Source organism: Parasteatoda tepidariorum, chromosome 11 (genome assembly GCF_982258835.1).
Source record: "Parasteatoda tepidariorum strain Cologne lab strain chromosome 11, Ptep-v5.0, whole genome shotgun sequence".
NCBI classification, from domain to species: Eukaryota; Metazoa; Arthropoda; class Arachnida; order Araneae; family Theridiidae; genus Parasteatoda; species Parasteatoda tepidariorum.
Window position 1 is genome coordinate 66100930 of NC_141765.1, and position 26317 is coordinate 66127246.

General features: G+C 30.8%; 3 protein-coding genes across 7 annotated transcripts in view; 2 read left to right on the top strand and 1 right to left on the bottom strand.

Annotated features, from left to right (window-relative positions):
- Nucleotides 1-2588: 2588 nt before the first annotated feature.
- LOC110282185 (U6 snRNA-associated Sm-like protein LSm1) lies at nucleotides 2589-7373 on the top strand. Its single transcript, XM_043043996.2, has 2 exons — nucleotides 2589-2758; nucleotides 6970-7373. Exons 1-2 carry the CDS (start codon nucleotides 2723-2725, stop codon nucleotides 7339-7341), a joined length of 408 nt encoding a protein of 135 aa, XP_042899930.1. The 5' UTR covers nucleotides 2589-2722; the 3' UTR covers nucleotides 7342-7373.
- A 563-nt stretch (nucleotides 7374-7936) lies between these two features.
- On the top strand, nucleotides 7937-22993 carry LOC107455312 (U21-ctenitoxin-Pn1a). Of its 3 annotated transcripts, none has more exons than XM_071187549.2 (8): nucleotides 7937-7992; nucleotides 13155-13201; nucleotides 13287-13411; nucleotides 18888-18988; nucleotides 19068-19149; nucleotides 20162-20351; nucleotides 21929-22083; nucleotides 22741-22993. In XM_071187549.2, exons 1-8 carry the CDS (start codon nucleotides 7952-7954, stop codon nucleotides 22897-22899), a joined length of 900 nt encoding a protein of 299 aa, XP_071043650.2. In that variant the 5' UTR covers nucleotides 7937-7951; the 3' UTR covers nucleotides 22900-22993. The 3 variants fall into 3 exon arrangements, with proteins under 3 accessions (XP_071043650.2, XP_042899838.2, XP_042899839.2); XM_043043904.3 differs by lacking the exon at nucleotides 7937-7992 and adding an exon at nucleotides 12759-13075; XM_043043905.3 differs by lacking the exons at nucleotides 7937-7992; nucleotides 13155-13201; nucleotides 13287-13411 and adding an exon at nucleotides 18640-18779.
- The window catches only part of LOC107455314 (stAR-related lipid transfer protein 3), a 57466-nt gene continuing 54103 nt past the window's right edge, over nucleotides 22955-26317 (bottom strand). For all 3 annotated transcript variants that reach the window (XM_016072827.4, XM_016072825.4, XM_016072828.5), the window contains exon 14: nucleotides 22955-25510. In XM_016072827.4, the coding sequence (XP_015928313.1) occupies nucleotides 25421-25510 (90 nt within the window). In that variant the 3' untranslated portion in view covers nucleotides 22955-25420. The remainder of the gene's footprint in view (nucleotides 25511-26317) is intronic.

A 26317-nucleotide genomic window follows, 5' to 3' on the forward strand; every position in this document is an offset into this window, starting at 1 on the left:
CCTCGTTAAACTGTGCTACCGTAAAGTGCTCGACTTCGCGCGCTGGTCGTCGGGCTACCGAAGCGGGGGTGCCATCCCCTCCGCAGAGGATCAAAATTGTGATGGCATGTCTTCGGATCATCCTCCGGGATGTTTCCCAGACCGTCGCCAATAGCCCATTGTGCAGCTCTAGTGCGACGTAAATTGACAACAACAATCAATCTGTGTGATCAAGACTCAATTATTCAACGAATTAAAAATCATCAAATCAATAAAAAAAATCATCAATCAATGAAACAAATTAGCATGTCAACGAATAAATAAAATAGCAAATAAATTAATTAAAGAATCAATGAGTCAAAGAATCATTAAATCAAATGAATCAGTGGGTTAAGAAATCAATAAAACGATGAATTCATGAATTAATGGATACATGAGTCAGCTGGTAAAAGAGATACTGATTCGATTTTGGTGATTTTATCATTCACTAATTTATTGATTTTTTAACGCCTTCTGGTTAATTCTGTAGTTCTTAACGTTTTTGATACATAGATTCGTTCATCCTTCGATTTTTATAAGTTGATTTTCTCATTTAATTAAATGTTTCGACTTATTTGTGTAATTTTATTACTGTTCTATGTGTCGTTAGAGCCGATTCTAAATGAAATTTGCTCTCTGACTCTTTCTACGTAATCATGGCCATTGCCGTGATATCGCATATTTTTTTGAAAAACTTTTGTGAAAAAATATATGTTGAAAAAGAACTAATATATATACTTTTTTTTTTTTAATTTTATGGAGAGAAAAAAACTACAATGAGGGGGCCCATTTGAGAATTGGACTAAATTTAACAAAATAGTCTTACAAGAGAAGGTGGATTCTATATTTTTAACATCTATTTCTTTTTTATTACGAGCAACTATTCTTAATTTCAAAAAGCTACAGTACGAACATATGAGCCCTTTTCTCCATTTATCCCATTTTATTAAATTGAGTCAAATTTTTAAATAGCCCTTTTAGCGTAGTTTCAGTCAAAAAACTTTAAAAAAATTATTTCAATCCTTATTTATCATATACTTTTTCACAAAATAAATTTATAAAACTCTGGGACATGGCAGTAAAAGAGATTTTTTTACTTTATTTTAACGCATGCCAACAGAAATGAACCTCTCAGCGCTCGGATTTAAAAAGAGAGGGTAACTAACTAAAATGTTAACCACAGCACTCGATTAAAACGAAAAAATATAAGTCACTTTTGACTGTGTCTTCATTAATTACTACACATCTCTCAAATTAAAAAACAGGTAACACAAAAACAGTCAAGAAACAGCCCAACGAGAGAAGGAAAAATATGTGTGTGTGTGTGTTCGAACGAAGAGTGTTGTCTTCCCAACAAATATTCTGAAACGTAGAGGTAGCACAACATAACCCTAGTTGAATCTTCATCACGTTCTATTATAACTTTTTGGTTTATCTGTTCTTCAAGTGAAAATACCTTTATGATTTGTTAGAGTACTCAAGTTTGAAGATATATGTATGAAAAGGATAAAAAGTATAGAGTAACAGATGGGATTTAACACGTTCCTCATTTCACATAGTCTTTATTGAAAAGACAATATTCTTCAGCCAAGAAAGCACCCATTTGACTGCGATTTTATTCTATTCTTCAACACATTCATTCATCAGTATTTAGGCTCGTATGCTCAACAGATTATGAACCCTAGTCAAATTAAAAAGCATATAATACAAGTCAAAGAATTACAGCACTGTGATACATGCTGAGTTATTTCGAGATTCGAACCCGCTACCTCATCACTACAGATCCTTTTGTGGATCAGCGAGATAGGGATGGTCAGGAAAGCCCCACGCTGACTTAAATCATTTGTTCATTCTCAAACATATCTTAGCGTGTACGCTTAATACAAAGAACGAGTTTTAAACCCAGTTGAAGGAAAACAAATAGCACAATTTAGAAAAGGACAACACAAAGTTACATTCCAAAGTTACAGTTTGATTTAAACCTTCTATCTCCACGCTCCAGAGCCTTTAGCGGAAGGGCAATACCAATCATCTCCGTAGGTATCTTTACGCTGAGATAAATGAATTTCAAACTTTGAAGAACTAGCAAGCGGTAACCATTTCGAAACAATCAAGTAAAGTCTAAACTTTCCATGTAAAAAAATGTTTGTTTGTGAGGTTCCAGAAAATGGAATAAATGGGTCACCTCATTTGGGAGGCTCTATCCCATGAGCTACAGCGGCTGTATAAGTGTCTTTTTATAATCGTTGTTGAACAGCCGACCCAATTTTGGGTTCATGACTACCAATGTCAGCTTATATAATTGAGCAAACAAGCCTGCTAGTTTGTGTACTAATAAATAAATAAATAAAGTCAGAAAGGAAATACAGAGCTATAAGCTTCGAAAAGAGCTCGTTGCACTAATCTATAGTCAGAGGGGCCTCCTTGGCTGAGCGGTATCACCCACCAAACGGTGTGCAAAGTATATAGGTAGCGGGTTCGAATCCCGCTGTTTCCCTGGATTTATCTTCGTGCTGTCCTTCTCTGTATTGCGCTGTCAGATTGTATTGTGCTTCAGTTTGATTGTATTCTGTATTGTGCTAGTTGACAAAGGTTTATAAGCCTAAATTGAGCACACAAGATGCAAATGTATGTAATTCCAATAAACCAATTCCAATAATCAGAAAATATTAATCAAATCAAGTTGTGAAATTTTAGAGATCCAATGATGAATGGTTTAAAGTGGAACCCTTGGTCTGAGGTAATAGTATGTAAGATAATTAGTTAAAAAATATTGAGTTTAATTGCTAAAAGTAAGATAAAATATTGCTGTTCTCCATTGAGTTAAACCAATTATACCATAAAGTTGGCATTTGGTGAATAACAGGAAATTGGCCATAAACCAGCGATTGCTTAATTTGATTTTAAAAATTGTTTTTCACCTCTTAGATCTCATATAAATTAGAAAATTTCCTCAAATAACTTTTTTTAATAAATATATGTTTGGATGATACTGTTAGCAAATTTAATTTATAATGCAATGAGTTGTGCCTGCGCAACATTTGATTTCAGTTGTATTTTCGATAATTTAAAATTCCGTTAAAATTTAATGAAAGCGTAGGAAGGATTAAATATGTTTGATTTTTATATAGCTAAAAAGTACTCATAAAAGTGTTATTAGGAAATAAGTATACTTAAGGAATTTATTGTTTGAATAACGAAATAAAATTTCTTTTCAAATGTAATACTGTAGGCATTCTCATACACACAATAAAACTATCGTTTTAAGGATAAATCTTATGTGATTGAACTCTTAGATTTTTACAGTGTCACTAAAATGAAGTAAAATGGAATAAAAATAAATTCATAGTTCAATGTATTAGACCTATTTTTGTGATAACTATCTGATATTCACTGTATTTTTGTTCTTTGAAACTTTTACAACTTCTAAAGCTTTTCATTCTTTAATACTTCATATAAAGGGTTACGCTCAATATTTTTGTAAATACGGGGTGTTCCATAGTTGCCACTTCTAACATATATTTTTTGAATTAGACTTTAAGAGGAAAAGTATACATATAGTTACAAATAAATATGTAGTAGGGGGAAAAGCAAACTAGTTTGTAAATGTGATTATAATTATAAAAAGTTTATTTCACGAATAAAAGGAAATTCCGGGAAAATTTATTATTATTAAAGCCTTTCACTAGAATCCCGCAAATAAACTGGTTCTGAAAGTTATAATTCCATATTCACTTTCTTTCAGGGTCTATCTTATTCAAAATAAACCCAAAGTAGTCTAGTTATTTCTTTTCTGTTTACTCGTAATTTAATTTCTTACATCGGTTGGTTTCATTACCTTGAGTAAGCTCAATAAGTTTGGTGCAGCGTAACCGATTCTGGTCCAATGCTCATTAAATTACATTTCACACAATCCGATTTAGTTATCAATATTTGCAACTTGTGTACATTTTCTTTTTCATTTTTGGCCAAGATTCTAAAAGTATATTAATAGGTTGGTGGTAATTACCATAATTGCACTGTATATTTTTTATTTATCAATTTTTTACATTACAGTTTATTTCAGCAAAAAAAAAAAAGACTTGTATAATTTACGACTGTGCATTTAGTGAAAGTAGTACATTTCAAGAGTCACCATAAATAGCAGTTTTTAAAATTTTATTACAATTAAAAAACACCATTTTGAAGTTAAAATTTGCAAGTAAAACAATTCTAAGGTAAAAATGTCGCTTATTGTGCACTCTACCGATTAAAATTTGGTTGAAACTTCGATTCAGGAAGCATTTTCATAGCTAGTAATGAACTAAGTAAACAATGGAATTTTCATTCATAAGCCGGCGTATAAGAACACTGAAATTAAAAATGAAGTGGCATTAATTTTTTTAAGTGTATTAGAGTTTGTTTTCACCTTACGAGACATAAAAAAATAAATGATTACAAAATTTGTAGACTATCTTTGAATCGTTACACATACACTTTTTTCACAATGATTTTGATGAACACCACGTAAGGGAATTGAGGATTGATGACTTTTTCACAGTGTGAAAGACACTCCTTTCAGTCTTCCAAATTGAAGAGTATTACCTTAATAACAAATGTTAATCATCTTAAAAGGTAAAATCTCCAACTTTAGACCAACTTTTGGGACTATATTTCCGGGAGGAAAGTGCATGTTTATCTGGAGAAAAGGGATTTTGGTGTCTGATTTTGTAGTTTAAAATATTTGCATAAAATCCTAGAATTAGAGTGAGTTCGGAAACTGCAATCTATAGCTCGTTCACCAGGAGTTGGCACTTGGCTCTGCCTTCATCACGTGGTAAGCGACGATACTATTTCGCTAGTTTTGGGAGAAAGATGTGAGCAATCCTGAGCAAGGTTGCTATTTGGCGATCGTATGGCAAAAATATTTAGTTTGCAAACTTTAACTGCTTTTTTTAACAATAAATATTTCATAAATTTGATATTTCGCGCTATTTTTTATATTTCTCTCTTTTGAGTGAATAGTTTGTCCCTTTTGAGACATTTTGCTGGGAAAACAGCAGTTTTTAAATTTAAAATATATGTAATTAGCTAGAGAAACGAAAGGTATAATAGCAGATGATAAAGCGAAGTAAGTGACTGAGTAAGTCACTGTTTGGGCTTCGCGCATTAAGAGTTGTCTTAATTTCAAGCGCGAAGATGTTCCTCTTCTTACTCCCGAGCTGAGATGAACTCTGAGTCCGAGGAGGTGGAACCAAGTGCAAACTTATAAATATTTCACCTTTTCACAATTTTTATGCACACGAAAAGAGGTAAATGCAATTTGGGATGGTTTTAAAAACTGGTAAGCACTGTCGTAAAATCATCCTGCACCATGCCATTAAAGGGCCCAGAAGAAAAAACAGATGATTACTAGTTGTAAAGAGATTGGAAGGTGCGTTGCAAGGAAGAGCACAGAAATGACTTTAAAATAAAAATTAATTGAAAACAAGCATATCGCTGCTATAGATAGAAAAACTCTTACTCGGTTGAACTCCCTATATCGCGTTTTGAATATGTGTTTTACTTTATAACCGGATTAAAACAGTCAACCCATATTTTTGGTTTGCGGCATTTTAAACTTAGTAATCCTGTAGTTTTGAACCCAACTTAAAAGACAATGGAGCTCCTGGATCAAGCATGAGGGCAAACTAGCCTTCGTTGAGGACTTTTTGATGGAATTAACATTTTAGAAAACTATGAAAATCTCCCACGGTTAGATCGATTGGATTTTATTCTAATTCATGATTCGTCTACTACTGACGATATTTTACGTCAGCACTGTGGTCTGTTTGAATTGGGAGCAGAATTCGTATCCATCACTATCACTGGGATTCGAACCTGGGTAGCAGGAAGGCGAGCGCTCTATCCCCTGAGCGACCACGTCTCTTTACATGTATGTTTGATTCAAGTAGAATACACATTGAACTTATACCATAATTAAATATTTTTGCGTGCTATTGGGAGTACAAATTAGTTCGGTCCGTTTTCAAAAGATGGCTCTGGCTGTTATGAATGTTTCATAGTGACAGCTGGTTTCGGTGGTTTCAGAGAGGTTAGACATCAGTCAATATTATTCAGTTGATATCGCTTTGAGTTTCATAAAAAAAAACCTGTTTTTTACTTTGTTGAATACGTCAAATTTTGTGGTAACTAAGCAGCATTTGCGGGAGGTTTTATGTTTCTGCTTTAATTGGAAGTAAAGTGCAATTGAAGCCAATCGAATGCTTGTAGAAGTTTATGGTGACAATGCTCCAACTGATGAATCATGTAGGGAATGGTTTCGACGTTTCAAGAATGGTCAATGGGGAATGAAGAATGGTGAGTCGTGTTGTATACTATGACCTGACGATTCCATTATGGGCGATCGGTGTAGGCTACAATTGATTCGCTTGTGCCATGCAATACGAGAAAAACTGCCGGAATACGCGCAAAGACATGACAAAGTTATTCTTCTGCGTGATAATGGTCTGTCTCATGTCGCAAAACTCGTAAAAAATTATTTGGAAACGCTCAAGTGGGATATTTTACTGCACCGTATTCACCGGACATTGCTTCTTCTGATTGCTGGTTGTTCCGGCGGATGCATCACGTTTTGGCAGGTCACCGGTTCACTTCGTTCGAAGAAATCAAAAATTCTCTCCTAACTTGGATCGCCTTGAAAGACTAGACAATTTTTCGAGATGGAATTCGAAAATTGCCTGAAAGGTGGGAAAAAGTAGTAGCCAGCGATGGACAATACTTTGATTAATCTGTTCATTCATTTTGCTCTGAAATAAATGCATTTTTGACCACAAAAAACCGACCGAACTAATTTGTACTCCCAATATATATAAATATTAGTGTTATATATGTATGGAGCCACATATTAAGTATCAAGCTCTTGGTAATTGAAAGAAATTGGGCACTTGCAAATATGTTTTACTTTTTTAGGATCTTCCTGGTGCAGCTTCACTTCTGGAACAAATTGATAAGAGGATATTCGTTTGGTTGCGAGATGGTAGAATGTATGTTGGGACTCTCCGAACTGTTGACCAATTTGCCAACTTAGTTATGTCTGAATCTTTTTTGCGTGTTCAATTTGGGAATGATTATGGGGACATTCCTCAAGGCATTCTAATGATAAGAGGAGAAAATGTAGCACTCCTTGGAGAAGAAAAAGAAAGGAAAGAATGCAAGTATTCAGCTGAACAACTGCTTGCAATTCAAGGATATTTAGATAACCGTCAAAAGGAAATTGATGATCTTAAGTCATTAGCGTATTGGAAACGCGGATTAATTTTTACTCCAGACGATTATTTTTAAGAGAATACGCAATAAAAAGTTGGAAATACATAATTGTATTTGTTGTTTATTGTTTTTGTTTAAAAATATCCTTTCAAGCTACTAGCAGTAACAAGCACTTTACATTTCGCAACGCTGATTAACATATATGTTATGTGTTTCATATTATTGTAGAAATTATAAAATTTTCCCTTGGAAATATATGGGAAAAAAATTGGTAAAAATAAGCAATTTTACTATTTAACTATTTGAAAAATTACGTCATTTCTATCATCTATTTCCATATATTTGTGAACGTAGGCTTCTGACCTCATTGGCAAATATTAGGGGGACCGGAAAGTAATGTCGTTTTGGTGCATTAAATATTCGCTAGTCTTAAAAACCAATTCATTTTTTCGATCCGGCATTGAAAGGTTGCTGCTTACGAGGGTGAATACATTATTGATTAAAAATTAAATCTTGATAACAAATATCGAATGCACTGAAGCGACATTACTTTCCGGTCCCCTAATATTATTTTTATTATAAACAAATGTATTTAATTTTACTTACTCTAGAATGATTTTTTTTTCTTTTTTTTTTTGGAGTTTAGGTAACTTAAAATGCTAACCTGGTCCCTTTTATGTAAGTTATGCCATTGCTGAAATATGACATACGTTACTTTTCAAAAAGGTAATGTTAATTCTTCATATTAGAGTGCGATATTATCTGTTTTTAGCATTTCATCTAAATACTGCACAGATTAACGTATTTAAACTCTTACCTTTTTAAAAAGTTAAGTTTATGGTTGCATCAAAATATCGTTACTTACCTTTAATCATTAAATATCACAAATTTACCGCAAACTGAATCCTAAATACTACCTAAATTCTAACTTAATATTTTTCTCATGTTAAATAAATCAAAAAAGCAGTGCTATTTCTCAAATAAATACCTCACTTTAAGCCGTGATTGGTGATTAATGTGGAGATAGTTAATTCACCGTAAAAAAAAACAATCTACTTGCGGAAAATTCACAGCAGAGATGCCATTGTGAAGAAGAATTGTCATTTTATTTTATAACCAGCGTTGTACAGACAACCAATTCTGAGTTTATGACTATCAAAGATAAATTACGTACAGAACAACTCCTGGATCAAGTATTTGGACAAACTGGCGTTCTTGGATGTGCTTTTTTTTCTCTTTTTTCTCTTTTTTCTTTTTTTGATGGTAATCATCCGCATTTGGAGAGAAAAGCTACGTATATGGCCACGGTTAGCCCGATGGCAAGGGTATTCTAACCGTTCACCGCTGAGAACATTTTAAGTCAGCTCTATTTGATAGTTTTTAAATACGATGATCATTACAATAGTTCGAAAAAGAAATATCATATCCATTTATTTAATGTAGCAATATCTACTTTTTTAAACGCGCATTTAGGGCTGTTTCCCTTTTTTTCTTCTTTTTTTTAAACTCTCATTTCAAGCTAAGTCAAAAAATTACTTTTTAAATTTCCTCGAGAAAATATACAGTCTTCTAAAAGTGAATTTTTTTTAAAAAAAATTATTACTTTATGATATAATAAAGTATTTATTTATATTTCTTTTAAAATATGTGTGAAAATAATTGAAAATAAAAATTCTAAAATAGTTATCTTAAGAAAACTTTTTCTTTAATGTTCAGTAGACAGATTTTTTTTTTATTATTGCAGAAATTTCGCCTTTTTAGATACTTAACCGGAAATGAATTTTCATAATTACCAAATTTATTTCTCAGACATCTGTCTAACTATCAGACCTAACTACATGGTTATTTAGTCTCTTTTGAGACTATTTTTGTGTCTTGAACGAGAAAACTAATTTAAGTCACATTCACTAAATCGAGAATCAAATCATTAAGCATAACGTTAGTTACCATTGACAGCAAGAAACTTACAGAAATTAACAGAATAACTTATTAATATGAATTTAAAAAAATTTCTGTAGATGTATTTCTACTTTGTGTAAATTAGATTCATTCTTATTTTTATTTCAGCACTATATATATATCTATATATTGCCGCCCCAGATATATATATATTCCCCCCTATGCGCAGTTTACGTTCAGTCCTACGGAATTTTGAAGCCCCTCTGCGCAGTTTATGTTCATTCCTACGGAATTTTAAAGCGATCAGTACGAAGGTCTTCTCTCTTTTAGGAGATGTAAGTTGTAGGTGATTATTAGAATTACCAAATTTTATCCAGCCAATAAAATGGTCTCGATACTTTTAATCTCGCCATCTTAAATCATCATCAGATCATTCCTCAGATTTTGATAACATTTTTGTTATTTTCTTTGCATAAATATCAATTTGTGGGACCTGTTGTAAAAATGTTTAATTAATAATTTTGAATTTAGATGGCTGTATACTCTTAAAGCAATGTAAATGGGGTGAAGGAATAATAGGAATATTCCGTTTCCTAAATTCAATACGATGTAGAAAAGCAACAAAGCGGTATTGTGAGGAACAAAAATTGTCATAAATTTGTTACATAACCATGCTTTTTATTATATTTAAAGTGATGCCGCTTTAAATATTTATCCTTAATAAAATAATAAAGGTGAGTTCTTTATTTTTAAATGGCTTAATCTACAATTTTAAATTTTTGACATGATACAGTGCAATGTGCTCCGTGTACTGGGTTCATTAAAAGCTTTGTGGTCAAATAAAAAAAAGAAGAAAAAAAGTTTTTTTGTGTGTCCATCTTGTGAAGACTCTGAATAAAAAATTTAAAGGTTTTGTTTGCATAATTTTAAAGGGTCCCCATACTAGTTGCGGGGGCTCTAAATATAGGCTAGGGTTCTCAACATGGTCACTCCTTTCTGTATGTAATACTACTTTGGTACTTAGATTCGGTACCTTGGCTTCATTCGAGTTATCCCAAAGATTTTTACTTTTTATTATTCTAGTTACCTCTTGAAAAAAAGAATACATCGACCAATTGTAAAATTTTTGTCTACTATAATAAATTTTAGAACAATTAAATGGCATGTAAGTGCTCATCTTTCCTTTTTAACATTCATTTTTCTTTCAATAAATATTTGCGGAATTTAGTATGCATAATTTATTTTATTCCGCTTTCAACGAGAATTCTAAAAATAAATATTTAAGACTGTGACGACGGGACTCGATTAATTTAGTACGATTAAATGGTCTATGTAAATCATAACAAAACACCCGTTTTCGAAAAAAAAAAAGTTTTTGCTGAAAAATAACAGAATTTTTTTTTATAATTTAAAATTTTTTCCATGGCTTTAAAACTTTTTAAAATTATAATGCAGTTTTGGTTTATATGAATAGGGTAAACCAACCAGTGAAGGAACACTACCCAGTGAAGGAACATTTCATATATATTGATTAAAAATAAGAATTTGAAAGTTTTTCTTTAGATTGATTGGTAACAATAGCTTACTGCCAAGCAATAGGAAGTCATCTAGCAATGTTTTGGATTACCTAGTCAAATACACTTCCCTGGAAAAAAAATTTTGAATTTGTTATCTCTGCAACACCTTGTTTCTTTGAAAAAATTATAAGGTGAGTGTTTGTATTTATATGTTTGAAGTGGAATTAATTGCATGCAATAGTTTTATTTTTCTCGCTGTGAAAAAGAGAGAATTCAAAATATAGTTATTGAAGTTACGTTTTATTATTTTTTTTCAGCATCAAAGCATAATAAAGTACTGAGATAAGGGGGAGTTTATTCACAGGATTACCAAACGATGAAAAACCAGTGAAGGAACAAGTGTTCCTTTACTGGGTTTTTTCCAAAGTTAATGAAAATAAAAGATAAACCTTAATTTTCTTGTACCTTTAGTGATGCTCCGCATCAAAAGTATGTTAAAAATACGAAAAACAACTTCTAACCAGTGAGAGAACAGGCATGTTCCTTTACTGGACATAGATTTCCCAGTAAATGAGCAGTATGTGTTAATATGTTGACACTTTAATTTTCAATTCATGATTACAAAAAAGAGTTAACATTTTCCAAGTATTTATATGTTATAATTTCAAGAATAGGCTTGTTTTTAAATATTTGTATGACTTTTAAATTCATCAAGAGCATTAAAAAATGATCAAAATTAAGTGTTCCTTTACTGGGTGTTCATTCACTGGTAAGAGCTGTTCCTTCACTTGGTCTTCTTTCTACTTGTTATTTGAACCGCCAAAACTTTAAAACAATATTATGTAAGCTCTCTGCAATTTTTTTTACATAATTTGCAATTAGTAACAAATATATTGACACTGTCATTTAACTGAAATTACGAATTTTGAAATTAATATGATTTTTTAAAAGGCAAGAGAAGCTTAAGTGCTCCTTCACTGGTTAGTTTACCCTACATCATTTTTTTAGTATTTTGAAACCATAAAAGTAATATACCCTGAAAGATTTGAGAAGATTTACATGAAAATTCAAACTTTATAGAAATAAATATATCAATCATTTTTGCAACTATTGATAATGGGTTTTGTAAAATTTTATATGAACACTTCAAAAGGATAAAAGTCAATAAAAATGAAAAATGAGAATAATAATAAAAACTTAATTATTGAGTTTAAGTTACTGATGAACTCAAGCTTTCAAAGGTTGGTCAAAGTAAAGTTTTCTATAGTTAAAGAACGTTAGTTTTCACTATAAGAACTTATTATTTTTAAAAATGCTGTAATAACTCATTTTTAAAAATAAATCATTTGAATAATCAATTTTTACTTATAAAATTCGTTTAATGATTTTTGTTTAAAACCATACTTTCATTTATAATACAAGATATTACGATCAAGTTCAAATTTCGATTTAAAAACTCAGCACTTTTTTTATTTGCTCTGTTTATCCGAACTATACCATTTTTTCAAAAAAATGAGCATTAATTATTAAAACAATATTTTTTAAATGTGAAAATTTAAAAAACGTTGTTTTCGTTGTTTTTTGAATAGTATTAATTAAAAAATCTTGTCAATTCATAGTATATATATATATATATATATATATATATATATATATATATATATATATATATATATATATATATATATATAAAAATTACAAAATATAGAGAGAAGGAAAAATATATAAAGATTTTTAAAGAAGAAAGAGTTATTAAAAAATATTCACAAATTTATATTTTTATTTTTTTTTTCATTCAACACAACAATTCAAATCAGATTTCAAAAAAAAGCTAATTTTTTTTCTATGAAAAAAGTTGTTAAAAAGTTTTGTAAAATTTCTGCAAAAGTTTACGTGAATAAAAGTACTTCTCAAATTTTTAACAAACTATACATCTTCAAGAATTACGCAATTTCCGGCTTAATTTCTATTAACTTTATGTGGGAATTATTGCATTAAAAACATGCAGAGAAAAATTGTTGTTTATTTTCTGCTGATTCCTGTCAAGTATAAGAATTAATTCACACAGCTTTCATTGTGTGTTTGATATAAGAGATCAGTTCCCTTAATACCAGTATGGTAACTACGATAACAATAATGATAACAGTTTAAAACATTATAACTGATTAAAGGTTATGTATTCCTACATATGACATTATTTGTTTTTTAAAAAGTTTGTATGTTTTCTTTTTTTAATACGAGATAATAAAACTGAGCAGATGTTGGAATTGTCATAAATAGTTGTAATCAATCTATTGGCGTTGAAATTATACCATTGCAGATTGCTGTTGCATAATTTTTGGGTTTTACAATATAACCTAAAAAATGTTCATGTATAAAGACAAATTGTGGTTGTAAGATATTATTTCCACTTTAAGTTTTTTTAAAAAAAAAAATTAATATTGTTTAATTCTGCTCTTTTAATTTTTTCAGATGCCAACAATCGCAATTAGTTCTTTTGACATTAACAACAATAATCGGTAAGTATTAAAACTATTAAAAATTTTAGATATTCAACTGACTGTCAAATTTGAATAATGAGATAATTATTATTTTTCATCCCAGGCATTGCTGCCTCTTCATTCCTGAATGCAACTGCCAAAAACTGCGGCAAAAGTATTGCTGCATCAGACTCTTATGATCGTATAGTAGGTGGAACTGATGCGGTCCCAGGGGAATTTCCTTGGATGGTAAGTGATTTCTATTCATTCTTTACATTTTGAACTGTAAAAATTACAAAAACAAGATTTATGTATGGGTTGTTCTGAAATCACCACCCTCTATAGATATTTTTAGAAAACTTGTCAAAAATGAAGTCAAGGTTCACAATTAGGGGTCAAAAATATTTTAGGGTGGAATGAAAAACTAAAGACCAGTTTTATTGTCTGATGAAACTTGATGTTTCGAATAATTGCCTTACAACTTCCGTATCTTTTGACAATCAAATAGGTTTCGATGTTCTCATTCATATTCATCAATAGTGATTCGTTAGATTTGCATAATGTTTTGCTTTTTTTCCTAGTTTCACTATTTTGAGAACCAGATGCGTGTACTTTTTGAAAAGCCTCTCTGACAAGGATCCTAAAATATACATTAAAGGCGGTTATTACAGAATTCCCCATTAAAGCATAATAAACAGGATCACTCCAAGTCACAAACAGGTACCTGATGTTATATATATATATATATATATATATATATATATATATATATATATATATATATATATATATATATATATATATATATATATATATATATATATATATATATATATATATATACCGAACTGTATACCGTACACCGATACTGTACACCGAAGAGCCATTACATTATGATCACCCTCCATCTATAACAATGGGATCGCCCAGGTTTTCATGTTTTCTCGCCCAGGAACAATGTTTTTATGGGGCACATTAGGACCCATAATCCTCATAGAACAATCCCTGATGTCTGTAAGCTACTTGAACATAGTTGCAGACCAGGTTCACCCATTCATGGCAACAGTTTTTGGTTTGGGGTTGGTGTTTACCAACAGGATAATGCACCATGTCATAAGAGTCGAATCGTCATGGATTGGTTCGAGGAACATTCCAGTGACTTTCAAATCATGTCTTGGCCCCCAAATTCACCTGACCTGCTAAAAAATACAGCAATGAGCTAGTAACTCATGTCAACTACGTTGATTGTCGTATGAAATAACTGCACGAAATTTTGTAAACCTAGTTTAAATATTCAAATATTCAAGATGAAATGAACATTTTTTAAAAAACTTTTTTTTATCTACGTTTTCTTACTATAACTGCAGAAATATTCATTTAAATTAAACAAAATTCTTAGAGTAATTTTTAATAACATTTTAAAATTTTTAAAGTAATCGTTAAAAATTGCGCATGATATAAGTATCTAAAGTAATCCTTTCATTTTGCGCATATGCCAAAAACATTTATAAAAAACTTTTTCATAATTTTGTTTTGAATCGTATTTGATAACTTATGAGAAAAGTCCGATTAAAGTATCTTGAAAATTTAAAAAGTATTTTGTAATTTTCTAAGTAGTTTTTGTCAAATTGGAAAGAAAGCTTTGAAATGGTAAGGGATTTACTACAAATTTCATTTTGTGTTATTTAACAAGATTTATTAAAAATGACATCGGATTTATATAGAACCACACCCTATAAAATTGTGTTTTATTCCTCATGTTTTATTTCTTAATACCGTCACATTTTGTTGTTCGGACAATCATTTTAGGGCATTATCATTAGTTATGAAGTTTTATTTTATGATACAAAATTAAGTTTGTGGAATACCCCTTACCATTCAAATCTTTCTTTCCAAACTGACAAAAAGTACTTATAACTCTTAATTCTTTTTTTTAAACTCATGTTTGCGAAAATTGCAACACCATGAAAGACTTACGCGAGTGAGCTGAAATTTTCAGGAAATGCAAAGTAGAGCTTGATATGCAAATGATTAGAATTTCAGACCCTTAGCGCATGCGTATGCTGAGTAGCGCCCTCTGAACGGCGGATGGATCCGAATAAATAGACGGCTGTAGCCAAGCGAGTATGGTTATCGGTGGTTATCTGCTAGTGGTAAACGTTAGCTTAGTCATTACTTATGCCTATTCGACGAAAGAGAGCGATATTTCAACAGCTTACAGAGCTTAAACGGGGGAGAATCATCGGCCTTCGTGAAGCTGGATTATCTTATCGTGCAGTAGCCGCTCGTGTGCAGCGCAGCAGTGCAGCACAGTGATGCGTGTTTGAAATCAGTGGATGGACGAATGTCGGACAACTCGGAAATCCGGGAGTGGACTCCGAAATGTCACGTCAGCTCGCTATGATAGACACCTATTCGGCATTGTTCTAACGGACCGTACGGCTCCCTCTAGACAACTGGCAGCACAGTGGTCAATAGCTACAGGTGTTTCATTGTGTGCTTAATCAATTCGTAGACGTCTGCTGCAGCGTGGACTGCGCGCAAGGACTCATTTATACAGGATCCCCTCACGCTAAACCTTCGCCGCCTGCGGCTGCAATGGGCCGACCAGTATAGGGACTGGCTTGCTGATTGGCATCGTGTAGTGTTTTCCGACGAATCTCGCTTCAATTTGTGGTACCATGATGGCCGCATTCGTGTCAGATGCTATGCCGGTGAACGCCATCTTCCGGAGTGCATTATCGAACGCCACAGTGGACGAACACCCGGAGTTATGGTCTGGGATGCCATGGCATATCATGGACGATCTCAATTGCTACGAATTGTGGGTAATCTGAACAACAAACTTTGCATCAGAGAAGTTTTACAGCCCCAAGCTGTTCCCTTCCTTCAAGCCTTGCCAGGTGCTGTATTTCAACAAGACAATGCCCGCCCTCATATTGCTAGGACTGTTCAATCCTTCCTTGCATCGCGACAGGTACAACTTCTTCCTTGGCCGGCGTATTCCCCGGATATGTCGCCGATTTAACATGTATGGAATTTCCTTGGTCGGCGTCTCGCTCGTAATCCTCGTCCTGTTGCTTCTACAGACGAACTTTGGGTGCGCAAGCAAACAGTATGGAATTCTCTTCCTCAGACAGCCGTTCAAATTTTGCTTGACTCCATGCCACGTCGTGTAGCAGCACTTATTGCAGAGCGTGGTGGCTACACAAAATACTGATTTCGATCTCTTGTTATTGTTTGTTTGCTTTGAAAGCTTAATCATTTATTTGTACCACTACCACTCAACTGTGTATTAAATTTCATTCAATTATGACGATTCCTTCATGGTGTCGCAATTTTCACAAACAGGAGTTTATTTTAATGAATATTTCTGCAATTATAGTAAGTAAACATAAGTAAAAAAAAGTAATTTTTTTTAACAAAAATCTCCATATCTCCATAAATATTTAAGCTAGGTTTACGAAATGTTGTGCAGTTATTACATATTACAGTCGTCCCTACTTAATCGCCCCTCGGATAATCGAATAACCCGCTTATACGAATAAAATTTAATGGAACCAAATCATTTTATATTAAACTAATGTTATACTTCCCCGTTTAAAAGGTTATTTGTTGTTTTCTGCCCCCGCTTAATAACATAAAGAAATGGTACTGAAATGAAAAAAGTTAATGTCACAAAACAAATAAATTGAAAGGTTGCTATATATATATCAAAATGTATATCAAAATATGTATCAAAATGTTTTTAAAATGCCACTTAACATTTCCTAAGTTTTTTCAATTTTATCGAGAAAAAAAACTATGAATTTTATAAAACCTTCTGAATGCGCATCAGAATCGCTATCTTTATCTGGCCCTCCAAATTTTTTGCATGATCTTTTTTTTTCTCTTTTCTTTCCCTTTCCTAAAAAACTCGAACTGAGGTGTAAAAGCAACAACTTATGTAAATTTGCATTTAGTACAAAATTTTTATGCAAATAACGTTAAAACAGCTTTAAAAAAATTTAAGATAATAAGTTCAATGTTCAAGATTTTAAAACCTTGGAAAATCATAAATAATTTATTAATCGATTCAAATTTTATTTTCAAAGAATTAAAAAGAGAGCTGTTTCCTTTGCCCAGAAAGTAGATCTAAAAATTCTCGACTTGGTTGCTTAGCAACAGAGACACACAATGTTTTGTTGTCCTGTCGACTTGTCATTCATTCAGTTTCCTTATGGTTGTTTTCAATTATTTCACTTTCTATGGCGAGGTAATTCGGCATTATTTTTAACTTTCGCCATATATATAAATCTTTATTGTGACCCAATATTTCGAAATTTTGTCTCCCCCCCCTATTTTAAAGGCAAGGATTCCAAATATGTAAAAAAGCATGCATGTTTATTCAGAGAAAGTACGTTTTTGTGTCTGATTTCGTAACTTAATTAATAGTTAGCACTTATTAATTAGCATATTTGAGGTCACCCCCAAGAAACATTAAGATTGACACTTAGTTCGTGAAAATCCGATCATTAGAACGAAAGTTATTCAGGGTGATATCTTCATTAATTTTTTTTTTTTTTGACGACTGTACGTTGGAACATTGGAAATAAAACGAATCTTAGTACGCTGCCGCCTAGCGGCATTAACTGATTAATCGAAAATATCTAATCGATTGGGCCGGGATAGCTTGGTCGGTAAGGGGCTGGGCCCATGTCCGAGAGTTCGTGGGTTCGAACCCAGCCGGCCGAAGACTCCCCGTGTAGTAAAGTGACTGTTGCAAGTTAAATCTGTCGAGTCGCAAAAGTCCTCCATGTTCCCATAACAAATCAATATCTCTGGGGGTACTGGATTGGAGATCGATCGTTCTCTGATTCAGGTCAAAATTACGATCTGTGGATGAATGAATGGATGCATGAATGGGTCCGCCCTATAATCGGGTGTGACGCATGGTGTGGCAGAAGTCGAATTCTTGGCCATAGATGGCGCCACTGGAAAACAAGAACGTATGCCTAAAACAGGCATACGTTAATAACAACAACAATATCTAATCGATTATGAGGAGTAATGAGTGATGAGGAAATAAAATGAGGAGAGGGGATGCCTGGCACCAAAACAAGTGCAGGTCATAATTGCAGGATTGGGCTTAACATAAGTTCTAGACATATGATCAATAAGATCGGTTGTATTTTATAAACAATAAAGTGAAATGATACAAGGGGGTGGCGATGAATAAAACGAGATTATAAAGTAAGTTGGTCTGGGTAAAATGAGATATTTTCATATATACAAGTTGATAAAATACAATATATGATTTGAAAGTACGAAAGCTATATACAAAGTGATTTACTCGTAATTAATCCTTGTATTGACTAATTGGAGTTGTAAATCTCTGTTAGAATGACGACCCATGCGTCCCGGTTGTACCGCTCGTTTCTGGGCTGCTCTTCTCACTGAAGTTAGCAAAATATTAGTTCCTTGGCAGCGACCCCTAAAGGTTACTCGCATACCGCAGTCCTAATAGATTGTTATGTTAGTCTGTGTGTGCAATATGCGAATTAAAATTATTTGTAAATTCGGGGAGTAGTGCTACGCCATGTCACCAATGAAGAATGCTGTTATAGAGCTATACTTGGTATTGTCTTCAATTAGATCAATATCAAATAACAAATTGTAGTTTCTAGCTGTGCAGTTGTATGCTGTATCATAGCGTATAATGTATTTTATTCTCATTTTATTTAAGGTGTCGTTGAGAGAACTTGATGAATTTGGATTTGAACATGTTTGTGGGGCTGCAATACTGAATGAAAACTGGATCGTAACAGCAGCTCATTGTTTAGACTAGTAAGATAAGTATAAATATAAATTTGAAGTTATTCACACTAATTATCTGTTATATTATTTTTAAAATTTATTTTTGCAGTTCTATTGCAAGGAGGTACGAAGTTTTAGTCGGACTTCATAAATTATCTAGAGAAAGAGATTCCACAGTCAAAAAATACAAAGTAAGCTTAACAAAATTAGAGAAATACAGATACCTTTTAAAAAATTTCTTAAATTGAACTAATGTTAAATTTAAAGAATATTTATTATACTAGTAAATTGAGAGACAAAAATAACAGCAGATATTTGGATCCCAAGTACTGGAAAACTAAAATCAAATTGACATTAAATATTGTCGAGTGAAAATTTTTTTTTAATATTAAGATGCTAAATTTTGTTTTAAAAAAATTAATAAATAAAACATTAAAAATATTAACAAATTGATTTTAATGAGAAAATTTTCTGACAATTTCACATTTATTTAACACCAAAAAATTTTAAAAACTATTTAGTTTTTTGATTTTCCTATTTTTATGTGAAAATGTTGCTGTTACAAAAGAAAAAAAGTGCAACATCTGTTTGGTCATTAAATTTCATCATATTTGAACCAAGATATCGACATTTTTTAAAAGTACCTAAACTTGATAGGCACGTACAGATTCAATCAGAAATATCGTAAAATATCCTCAAAATTTTACGCAATGGATATCAAATGGTGCGAAAAAATGTCACATAAGAGGGGTGTAAAATTATTTTTTTTACAATTCCTTGTTTAAAATATTAAATGTTTCTGATCCATACTTAAAATTTAAAATGTCGGTATAGATATGTATTGGTCACATCTTTTTTTTTTCTTTTCAACAGATTAATAACAGTTATATGTTTTCATAAATGTGCATTTCAAAAATAAGCTTGAGCATGGAAAAGTTTCATGTTTGGCATGAATATGCTTAGCAAGGCATGTAAAAATTTTGAGGTTTTTTCAACTCTTTTTAATACCTTGTTACCCTAAACTTTTCATAACTTGTGTTTGCTATCAAACATAGAGGAAAAACTAATTTATCATATTAAAAAATACAATTAAACGCTGTATGGAAAAATATTTACCATGATTGTAACTTTATTTGAAGGTATCACGATCGGAAAACTTTTAAATTCCTCTTCATTTATAAGTGTTTCTTGTTTGTTTTCCAGATTTCCAAACTTGTAATTCATGATAAATATGATGATGATACTTTTAACAATGACATAGCCTTACTGAAAACGAAAGAACCAATTGATATTTCAGGATCTAAAGGATATATAAATACTATTTGCCTGCCGAAAAACAAAGATGATCCAACAGGTTATGCAACAGTGATTGGATGGGGACATACTAGAGAAAGTAAATGTTGATTTATATTTTGATTATATTTCACACCACATCAGAACTATAAAAATTCAAATTAAGACTCTATTTAACCATGCATAAGGCGATTTTTTTAGTAATGTTGCATTAAAATATTTGTGGGATTGAGATTGATTTATAAAAATTGAAAAATTCATTATGCTTATCACCTAATATTGATTTTTAAGTAAAGGTACTTTTTTGGAGGAGAAAGTTTCTCAAAATGTTACCTACCATAAGGAATTGTCCACCTTGTTTCGGGCTTATAAATAACCAAGTTTATAAATTCTGTATTTTTAACAAGAAATAAACTTGATGAGAAATTATCAATTGAACTAATGCATAACACACAAGAGAAAATAGCTCCCAAGTGTTGGCTTTTCTCTTGATCCCACACTAACCTTTTTTGTTACCCACATTTATAGAAACTAAGTTCTTCTTCATTTTTTTTTAATATTTAACAATGATCTGAGGGTCACTCAAATCATAGATAGAAAAAATAGCTGCACATTAGCATCTAAAAATTAATGAAGTTGGTGGGAAGTATACTTCCCTCAGCCTTATAAAAGGTTAAAGTAAAAATGATAATAAATCTTAGACTTTGATACTTTTGTATCACTGATCTCAAATCTGCAGTCCTCTTCTCTTGCCAAGCTCCAGTTTTTTTTAAAATGACATTTTAGTTTTTTTGTCAAATTGTACAAGTTCAAAAATGTTATATACAACAAGGAGTTGCATAAATATTGTTGCACACTTCTAGGGGAGTTATGGCACATCATGAGGATTGAAATTTCGTGGAAACCCATGCCCACAAATGTCACACGATGTCAAGAGCGCTTCCCTATAATGAACTGTTTCTTAATGTGCTTCTGAACAGCTGACTTTAGCCTACTCAGCATTACGTATTCAATATAGTTGTTACAGGATTGAATTCTAAAATTTGCAGGCAATATAAGATATTAATAAGACAAAACTTAAAAGTGAGAAAAACATTTTGTAAGTTTTAAACAGAAAAAAAAAATTAAGAAACAAGTTTTTAATTAGATAGATTATTTGCAGAATGCTTTACATAAAATTGTGAAATGCTTTACAAAGATGTGGACACACATAAAAAGACAGGAGGGGAAGCGAAAAATCTATTTTTCTGCTTTTATTGGTGACCTTATAACAAATAATATAGGGTCAACGATATTTTTAAATTCTTTTTGTAAAACTAATCTTTAACAGTTGTTAAATATGAATCTTCCTTCTACTTTGTAAAATTTCTTTAAAATCAATATAAAAAATTAAAAATTTTAGGTAGAAAATGAAGGATGTTATGCTAATATTTTGCTAAATATAATGAATTAAATTGCAATCAATAATTAAGGATGCATCTAATTAGCAAGAATTTTTAATTCAATTTTAGTACTAAAATACCACTTAAGAAAGTACATTACTTTCAAATTGCAAACCAATGTGTTAACATATTTTGAAAATATTACTTTTAGTTAATCCTTTCTAAAGTGTACGTTTTTTTTTTTTTTCTCGATTGAAACAAAATATGTCTGTCTTATTTCCTTTCTAACTTCTAGATGGCAAAAATTCAGACACGTTGAAGAAAGTATTAGTTCCTCTAATTGACCGTGACTTGTGTAAGAGTGCCTATGATGATGATCCTTATGATAATATAGATGAAGTGACGGAAACAATGATTTGTGCGGGTATAACAGGAAAAGATTCTTGTCAGGTATTGTATATTTTTAACCAGAACACCTTTTGTGCACTTTGAATTCACTAGATCTGCTTAAATTTTATTAAAATAGGGGGGGGGAGAAAATATGATGGTTTTTTGTTAATTTTAATTTTAGAAAGTGCACATCTTAGTGTATTTCCTCTTTTCAAAGTGGAATAACAACAGAGCTGAAACAATTTTTTCTTTCAGAAAATAACAGCAATATATATATATATATATATATATATATATATATATATATATATATATCATGTTATAAATAAGAAAAACATATATAAACATCAATAATATGTGTTGAATTATTCTAAGAAATTTTGAATTCTATACCTCATAAAGAATTAGTTTAAATTTTTAAAAACCCACTGGTAAAAATACTCAAGGGTCACACAATGTCCCTCTATCAAAGTGATTAAAGCCTTTGAAACATCATAGTAGATATTTAAAACTCATAATATGGCCTACCCAAATTAATCAAAGTATTTTAGCTTAGTTCCTGAAACCCTTAAGATTGAGTCCTATGATGTAAAATCCAATAATTAGATCAAAAGTTAGTCAGGGTATTCCCTTTCTATTTCACTGTAAACATAATAAATATAATAGAATAGAAGATATTGAAATCATGAATTTAATGTAATTTACATTAAATTTTAGAATGATTCTGGTGGACCACTGATTCAAACAGATAAAAATGGAGTATCAACTCTTATTGGTGTAGTGTCTCATGGTGCAGGATGTGGCTTGAAATTTTATCCTGGAGTATATACAAAAATATCTATGTATCAAAATTGGATGAGTAAAGTAATGTATTAGGTGAACTAAGGTATTTGCTTTGAATTAAAATGAGATATTTGATTCAATCAAATTATACACTCAAAAATAAAATTGTTTAATGAGCAAATCAAAACTGATTAGAAAATACTACATTTGATTAAAAAAAAAACATGACATCCATACAGCATAATTTACAAACAGATATACAGAAAGCACCATAAAATGAAACCTATAATGTATTACAAGTTGGAAGTCTCAATATATATTTGCTACACTTTATAGATTAAGACTTCCAAGAATTTTTTATTTTGGAAGTATAATCATTGAAGCAAGTATGGTTAAATAAAATAAATGAATAATTGAGCTGTTACATTGCAGGTAATGGTTTTAATTTACTCAGCAAGAGCTTAAAATGACACCATAATTCAATTTAAAGTAGTCTAAAGTCACGTTTTATTTCATCTTAATACAAAAAAAAAATCACCATATATTTATAAAACATAGCAAAAGTATTCAGCATACAGATGTGTCTATTATAAACTAAACAATGAAAATAATGATATTTTTAAAATAATTTTTCTAATGTTTACCATTTTGTTGATTTTAAAACTTATTATTGGGTCTTTTATAAATGTTCAGACAGGATGAAGTAACAAAAATTTTGATAATGATTTTGAAAATTATATTTTTCTGACAGTTATAGTACACAGCAAAAACCCCTTGATACAAAATATACCTCATATAAAAATATTTTGTAATGAGGAACAATAAATATTAATAAAAAGCTTATTATTCAAAATAGTTAAGTGCTAAGAAAATGGCAGGTAAAGAGTTAATCCTTTGAGCATTACTCTCCACTTTTTCTAAGCTACACAAAAATAATGAAAGAAGGTAAATGTGTTTTTAAATTTATTATAGTGTAAACGTCAGCAATTTTTTAGAAATGAAAAATTTTGTAGTTCAGTCCTTTTGAATTGCAACTTCACATTTTTAATACCATAATATTTAGAACTAAGATAATGAATTTAATAACAGTATAATAAGAAATGTATAATTTATAATAGAGTAAAAATAAGGCTCTTGTTGCACTTCACAGAAACAGTATATTAAGCTCTTTAAAACAAGGACTTCTAGCCATACAAAAACACTTTGAATGTTCTTTAAACTTCGAAAAGTTTTATTAAGCAGTAAATATATGCAGTAAAAGCCCCAAGCTTTCATTGAGAAAATATGTTACACTAAAAACTTAATAAACTACACATACGTTTAAATGTTTTTTTCGATTTAAAATTGACTAGACATAATCCATATAAAATAAGTTAACGCTAAAATTTTACATAAAATAAAAACTAATTTATTATATGAAATGGTGTATGGTAAAGTAAATTGGCAGTTAAGTTTACATATATAAACTAAACTCAGTGGCACGACAGAAGGCTTACTATGCCCATCTTAGTTTTCTTGACCTTGGGCTCTGAGGTGCAAGAGCAGATGCTCCGATCAGGTGGTCAGCCGAATACGGAACTCCCAGTGCTTAGTGTCCAAGCATGCTTGGTAAAGGCTGAGTCAACCTTGCCCGGCTCAAGGAACAAACCCAAGACTTGTGGCACGGAAGAGCAAAGCGCTACCACTCTGCCGTTTATATATATATATGACAATCATGATAAAAAATTGACTATATGTAACATGACATACATAATTATGAATTATAAATTAAACAATGGCACATATGTATAAAATACAAATTGTCTAATTAAGAATTCAGAAATTAAACACACAGTATAATGACAAAAAGAAAACAATTATGGAATAAAACTTATTAGTGAATGATGTGATAAATTCATGTAACTTTGAATTAATTTATTTTATTGAAAATATTTATAAAAATAACAAAAAATAAAGCCTTCTCTTTACAAGCAGACAAATTCAAAGCAAAAGATCACTATAGCATCTAAAAAATTTTATTTTCAGTTTTTACCATTTTTTTCATTTATTTGGGAATGGTGATTATAAACCTCATAAATTTATTTGAGACCTAGGATAGTATGCAATAGGTATCTAGAAATTTTTAAACTTCGTCTATCAACTTAAAAATGTAAATAATTTCTGTTAACCAAATTCAATTTTTTTTTAAATTATTCATAAAATAGATTGATAATAGATAAAAACAATAAGAATAACATGAAAATTTTTCATAGTCCATTTGCAAAAATTCAAAAGCACCGACTAGCATCAATGTTAAAAAAATTTGTAATTTTCAATGCATTAGAAAGATTTAAATAAAAAATAAAATCAATGAATATGTAATTAACAGAAGCCACGGCATACATAAAATAGTATCATTATAAATAAAATACAATTTTGAAAACATGGATTCGAATACAACCATAAGCCCCAAGTGTAATTATGTACATTATAAAACTGAAAAATGACTCTAAATCATATAGCGTTAAAAATGATATCAGCATTATGAAATGTCAAGATAAAAAGCATCTAAACATTTGTTTAGGATTTAAGAAATGAGTATCATTTAAACACAGTAATGATTAAGAAATTATAGTTAAGTTGAAGTATATTTTCTTAAGGACTGGATATATTCAAACATAACAGTAGATAAAGTTTGGTCTATTAGATATTGTGGTATCCATCCCTAAAAAATACATGAGGAAATAAGATTTAGCACTAAAAAATTAATTAAAGTATACTTTAAAAATTGAAATTGTAAGAACAAGAATAAATGTGATAGTTACGGAGATAACACATCTAAAAAATATATCAAGTGGATGAATTTTATGAATTTTTTTCCCCAGTCTTAATGTATACCGGATCTCTTTTTTCCTTGAAATCATCCATGTTAGCGAATTTAAAGTCAACAGCTTAGTACTATTAAATGAGACAGAAATGCTGAACTTTATATATAACTTTTTGATTATAAGTCTCTCCTAGACGTTAAAGTAATTTCCGTTCCAATTTCTACAAAATGCATATTATAAATTTTAAAAAAATATGTCAAATAATAAGTTTGAAAAAAAAATCAGACTATGTTTACAGGTGTTCCATAATTATCGCTTCTAATATATATCTAAATAGTTTTAAGAATCCTTCTCGAAAATAAAATTATAAAAGTATATACATTAAAGGCAGCAAATTAATATTTAAGTGAAGCAAAATCACTATCAAAATCTGCAAGGAAAATGGGATAAAAAAAAAACCCATCTAGTTTTATTGCTTTTTGAAATTTAGATAAATTTATAATAATTATGTTTTGAACTCCATTCTGTTTCATCAGGAAATCAAATATTTTTTGCTGCTTTCAGTCCAGCCTTTCTCAATTGTAATTTGTTTGATTATAACAATGTTTTTATTAAATTAAAACTTTACTTAAATATTAATTGCTAACCCTTAATGTGATTTTTTTTCACTTTTAGAAACAATTTTTAAAATATCTATTGAGGGT

What these genes read in the sequence shown, in the direction of transcription:
- LOC110282185 (XM_043043996.2), top strand. Translation starts at nt 2,723, where the DNA reads ATGATGAATGGTTTAAAGTGGAACCCTTGGTCTGAG. An exon ending in AGTGGAACCCTTGGTCTGAG is followed by an intron (nt 2,759 to 6,969) that starts GTAATAGTATGT and finishes TTACTTTTTTAG; the next exon opens with GATCTTCCTGGTGCAGCTTC.
- LOC107455312 (XM_071187549.2), top strand. Translation starts at nt 7,952, where the DNA reads ATGCCATTGCTGAAATATGACATACGTTACTTTTCAAAAAG. An exon ending in GCAGCTCATTGTTTAGACTA is followed by an intron (nt 18,989 to 19,067) that starts GTAAGATAAGTA and finishes TTATTTTTGCAG; the next exon opens with TTCTATTGCAAGGAGGTACG. An exon ending in ATGGGGACATACTAGAGAAA is followed by an intron (nt 20,352 to 21,928) that starts GTAAATGTTGAT and finishes TCTAACTTCTAG; the next exon opens with ATGGCAAAAATTCAGACACG.